At 38.7% G+C, this 6,000-nt stretch overlaps 1 protein-coding gene across 5 annotated transcripts in view; it reads right to left on the reverse strand.

Annotated features, from left to right (window-relative positions):
* LOC113504794 (AMP deaminase 2-like) overlaps window positions 1-5,733 on the reverse strand; it is a 36,049-nt gene extending 30,316 nt beyond the window's left edge. For 3 of the 5 annotated variants that reach the window (XM_026887238.1, XM_026887242.1, XM_026887244.1), the window contains exon 1: window positions 5,545-5,733. In XM_026887238.1, coding sequence (XP_026743039.1) covers window positions 5,545-5,653 — 109 coding nt within the window. In that variant the 5' untranslated portion in view covers window positions 5,654-5,733. Of the gene's footprint in view, window positions 1-247; window positions 374-5,544 lie in introns of those variants that run through there. The other 2 variants (XM_026887241.1, XM_026887245.1) reach the window with 2 other exon arrangements.
* Window positions 5,734-6,000: the final 267 nt, after the last annotated feature.

Here is a 6,000-nt window from a genome sequence, read left to right on the forward strand (position 1 = left end):
CTTTTAACCACCAGCGCTTGAGAATCGATTCGTGTCAAGGGCACCGTTAACTTCTGAGTGTCGTCATATAACTGTTTAATGTCGTAGAAAATTGTACGATAGACACTTAAAACCCCATCAAACTTAATAATAAAACCTTTTCAAATTTACCGGGAAACTGGAAAACATTTTTCCGGTTAACGTAGCTCAGTCGCAATCTCGATATAGGTAATCACGTTTATTGCGTCTGACACAAACGGCACTGCACCTGCTAGACCTGTCACTGATATTCCGAGGTGGTTTCACAGTTCGCGGATCACAGCACTACACACGGCGTCAGCATGTAGCACTATGTTATTGTGGCAATGTTTGGCCACAGACTGAGCACTGAGCTTGGCACGACGCACATTTCCAATCTTTTGTTCGCTTCAGTTTTCAGCGAGCGTCACGCGCGATCTATTATACCTTGTCGCACGAAGATTACTGTAAATTGCTGTTAAATAGTAGTGGCGTGACTGGCAAAGGGCTTTGTGCTTTTTACTGTTGTTATTAGGTTGTTATTACAGTGTACTGCGGGATGATAACATGATTGATTGGTTATATAGGTGTAATAGAGAGGTATTGCATTTTCTGCTTCATTTTTCATGATTAACATGGTTTTCGTTTCAGGCGTGTGTCTAGTCTTTCCACTCGATCGATACGGCTCGAGTGGGGGTCTGCCCCACGAGGTGGTGCCGCATGGTACAGTGCTGGACGTGTATGACTGTGTGTTAGTCATGACCTTCACGTTCACTTCTCTTTCTATTTATAACTAATTCACATAGCGACACATTACCCAAACGCTATTGTTCTCATTTAAGTACTTTAGAGTTTAAATACTAAGTTTTGTATATTTTGCACTGAAAACTGAAAACTACTATACGGGCTCGCACATATATTTTAGTCACTACCGAGTGAAACAAAAGAGTAACTTATCAAATATAAACAAAGCTACGGCATTTGGATACGGGTCTAGGTTTGCCGTCAAATATATGCAAAAGTAAAACTGTGTTGAAAAGAAACTTTTATCCAACTTACCGTTACTATTATTTAGGTCAAATCTTGCAAACTAAAAGGCTTTGCTGTCACCATACCGTGTCTCTTGAATCGTGATAACTAGACGGTTAAAAATAACATAGATGACGTACGTAGGTACATGCATATATCTATTGCCGCTACAAAGGATCATGAAAGAATTCTGAAGATAGCGAAAAGAAGTCTTTAATGAAAGGAGACCAACCCACTGTGTTTGAGCCTATTAGAAAACCCGGATTTGGTATACATACAAACATCAATACACATTTACCTATCGTTATTTAACAACTAACCTCTAAATATAGATCACATAGCAACAGAAACTCATATCGTAAGAAGGTCGTCTATCAATCTGGCGCAGATGCATCGACTATCGGATGACAACAATGACTAGATGATGATTGAATGATTTGATCACGGTTTGACGTTCAAAGTTCCCGTGACGCATCGCCGGAGGGCGGGCCTATCGACCCAGTGCCACCGCGTCACCACCCGCTAAATATAGCCCGGTTTATTTATCAACTAAGGTATCGGACTGAGGGTAATGTAGCAAGGTTATGGCCCTAATTTTATCGCACTTAATTTCCATTTTTGCAAACTTAGGTGCCTCTTAATACAGTTTTTCTCTTGTGAAATATCATAGCTAATATTGTTAATGTTAATTGGACATTTCTTCTTTCTTTTTCTCAATTGTTTTATATTTTACAGACTCTCGTGGGCTTGGGTTTGACTCTTCCGTATGTTTGGGCTACATAAACAATTTTAACGATGACATTTTTTTTAAATGGTACGATCTAGAATGATCGTATAAATCATATTGACTAGTGTAAGTAGTAACTATTTTCAGGAAGTACTCACGCGTGCAAAGCTAGTCTTAACGCACACAAAAAGTTGCGAAAAAAGATGCGCGTGGGCATCGTGGAAGGCGGAAAAGTTTCGAGTCAAGTTCAACGTCTCCATTTAGTTCTAGTACAAGTGTTGCCAGCTGCAAATATCTGTACAATCGTTATTCAAATCTAACAATAGATGTACAAAGATACTTTGTCTAATTCGTTGTGGAAAATTTATAGATGTTTTAAAATGTTATGATACGCACACTCTTACAACATATAGCAATGTAAAGAGATAAATAGGATCGCAATAAAGTACAGATGGTAAGTAGATTGATCACTAGAAATCAATGAAGAAAAATTTGCAAAGAATCGCCAGATCCCAAAATTAAATATGCAATCACCAAACCTCAAATGAACAAGCATTTGTCTATTTACCGAGAATGTTTTTCGCTTTCCTTATGAAGATGGTGTTATCGTACAATTCTGACTAATGTATGTAGTTCAAGCAACAAACTATCAGACTATCTCCGAAATATGCGTGACTGTTGGTTCCACATCGGATCTACGGGTAACAGTACCGGTAAATACATAAGCGATAACGATAAGATAAGACCTCTCAGCCGAATGCTATCGAGTGTCAAACTATTTGTAAATACGCTTGTATCTACATGTTGCCTAGGGGAAACTATTGGTTAAATACTGAACCGTAGGTTTATCGGTTATGATTCCTCTTTAATTTAAGTGGGTGGATTGTTTAGAAGCTGTAGGCAATGATTAATTGTCTATTCAATCAACTCCAATTGTGATACACGCTTTCGTCATAGGTAGGTACTCTTAAAGTTGCCTCCTTTTTTTCCTTTCTTCCTCTGCCTCTGGCAATGCTTTTTCTTCCATTTTGTCCTGTCACTTGTCAGGCTTTAGTTTATTTTTCTTTCATATCATTTTTACGCAATCCATCCATCCTTTCTTTGGTCTCCCTGTCTCCTTAAGACACAGACCAATAGTACTGACGTTAAAGTTGTTAAAGGTAAATTTTATTTATAGTTTAAAGATACTTCAGAAGTAACTAAAGATCAACGAGTTCATTTGATTTTACTTCATGATATCCTACTAATTTAGTACATCGTAGTAACTTTGACTTGTTATAAACGTGGATTGTTGCCCACAGTAAACTGGCAGGCGTTGTGTTGTAATCAGCTTGACAACAGAGTTGAAAAAGAGACAGAAAAAAGATGGCTTCTGTTTACCGTTGCCTATACCTATATTCTACCTTAATTATTACACTTAAAGTCTTTCCGTATAGCATTTCTCTGAATTAATTTTAATTTTCAATTAAGGTATTAACAGGACTGAAATTGTAAACCTTTATCAATATCATATTGGATCAAGATCATGATCATACCGTATATCAGGTACTATCTACCTTATGTAATGTTTTTATCTTCTAAGAACATCTGATAAAAGCAGGCCAACCAGTCAGCAAGGTTTGAACCACGCGGTCAACATACATCTACGTTAATATGTCCGCGCACAACATATGGGTAGTGATATAAATCAGTTACGATAAGACTGCTATCTGTGCCGGATTCCGGACTTTTTACTTTTTACGGAAATCAGTATTAATCAGTATGTCATTAGAATAAACTATTTAAGGACAATCCAGGACCAAAACACAAATAGATTCATGGGCTACGAATGAGTGCTACATACATATTTTCATGTTTTTCAGGCATTAGAGTAGCGATAAGTTATTATTTTGCCTCTCAAAATTGATCTACTTCGTTCTATATCTATGTCGTCTATTATGTTTGGGTTTGGTTGAGTAACGCCCACTCCATGGTAAAAATAGGTTGAACTTTTAATGGAGTCACTTATCCCGTAAACGACAAAAGGGCAAGGACGCAAAATGTTTACTATTTTCGGATTACCTTAGTTTCCAGTCGTATCAGTTTGTCTGGCTTAAATCAGATAGACATATCATTAACTGACATTTCCATGTATTGAGGCCAAAATAGGATGCCGACTGTCTCCAGATGTCTATCGGAGCTATCTAGATAACGCATGCTACAGGATTATAATAATACTTCGACAAACATAACCTACCTATTTTCCTGCTTTTATCAGATTTGCTTTAATTTTTCTTTCAGTGATGCTCAGACAGCTGTCTTTCAAGCAGTTGTTTAGTAAGTAAGTAATTACATCTTTTGCCGGAGATGGAAGGTTTGGTTCTTCAGAAAAAACTCTGTATTATTTCTAGCATGATTTATTATTCAATCAAAGCTAGTCTTCTGTCCATACCCTCACACACTCTCATCTAACTTCCACTAAACCTCTGAGACTACAATGGTTTTGACCGCGACAATCAGAATAAAGTGGTTCTAGGAGTTGAGAATTTTTTCTCTATTTCAGACGTTTGAGGCGATAGACCATTGACACCTGTGAGAATCGACCCTTATAAGGTGAACCGAGATTTCAATTTGTAAGAGTGTTTTAATATCGCCAAAGTAGGTAGGTCACAGAAGTAATTGTGGCGCTAAATAGCAATAGGCACGCAACTTTGGGGCTGCTACAACTGACAATACCGTGGTTTTAATAAAACTTCTGTTTGGAGCACCTACTTTACAATATTAGTCAGGTGAAAACAAATTCCCTGTCTTAATAATGAACTCGCGATTGCATTCAAAACTAAATTCGTGACCTAATCGGACTTGTTACATTTACATTTCGTAAATGAAGGTCTAAGATCCTAATCATCATATCACCCTAGTACATATTGGGTAAAAACTTAATGCGCAGTAAATTGCGGACCTCTTCAGGGTTTATATGAATAAATTATGTCTCACCTGTTCGTGGAAATTGCCAGTATCAAACTCTGAATATAAAGTGGGTAATAAACTTTACACGCCAGCTTCCATAACACGACACTTTTCTCTATTTGACGTACATTTCCTGTTGAACTCACAACCACATGCAGAACACAACAACATACCTAGGTACATACAAACACGGTCCGCAGCCACAGTCAGCTGTGCGAGTATCGATTGTATAACCCGAGTTGACAAAGGAGTCTCGGCTCCTATGGCTGTTAATACCCGGCGAGGGCTTTCCAATTCGGTCGGGTTTCGTCAACAAAACATAGAGTGCCGCATTGGAGTGTCCTGTGTACCGGACGAATAATATGTCTGTCAAGTAATTGTGAGCTACGGACGCGGTGTGATATTACAGAAGGTTATTAGTAACGTCGATGGCATTCCGGATACATCGCGCATACAACACCGCAACGGTGGCACTGTTAGTTTTAGATTTGGGACATGATAACGTTTTCGTTTATTATTTATGTACATAAATGATCATTGCGGAGCCTAGACGGCTTGTACAACGATGTCGCTTGGTAACGAACTGAAACTATTGTTTACAACTGTGTGTATTAATGTAGGTACCTACCTACTTCGATAATTACAGGTGGTAACAGAAAACATCTGTGGGATTGGGATAGGTCGTTTATTTGCTTCATTAGCACTATCCTGTAAATTGCTTAGAACAAGATACAGTACAAATACTAAATTGAAAAAATGGAATTATTCATAAAATACGTAGCCGTGTAATTAAACCTTCGAACGCACATAAACAACTGTTTACCTTAGATACGTGCACTTACCGATGCGCTTGGCGAGCCGCGGCGTCACCCGGCCCTGCTCCTCTTCCTCCACATCCACATCAAACGAGAATGGGAAACTCTTCGTGGACCCTACAAAACCGTTCGCCATAAGGACTAAATTCACATCGAAGCACGCGTTATGCGTCAACAGTCCTCCGATTCTCCGGTATGACTGGCATCCTTGGCTGGAAACACGCGCCGCGCGGGAAATTTAAAGCGCTTCACAAAATTCGGGCCAATCAATGGTTACTTAGCCGCGCATACCGCACGCGTGATTGGACGATTCGATCCGCTGTTTTCAGAGTGTTTTGTAGTTTTTTATTATTTTAATATGTTCGATGGTGTTCGATGTTCGCTGCGTCAACATGAAACGAGCGTGAATTTTTATAACTTCATTCGATTCACTGCTGTGCGACAAAAGATTTATATTCGTTAGAGTAATAAACAGCAAATAAC

The sequence above is a fragment of the Trichoplusia ni genome, chromosome 23, assembly GCF_003590095.1.
Source record: "Trichoplusia ni isolate ovarian cell line Hi5 chromosome 23, tn1, whole genome shotgun sequence".
Classification (NCBI taxonomy): Eukaryota; Metazoa; Arthropoda; class Insecta; order Lepidoptera; family Noctuidae; genus Trichoplusia; species Trichoplusia ni.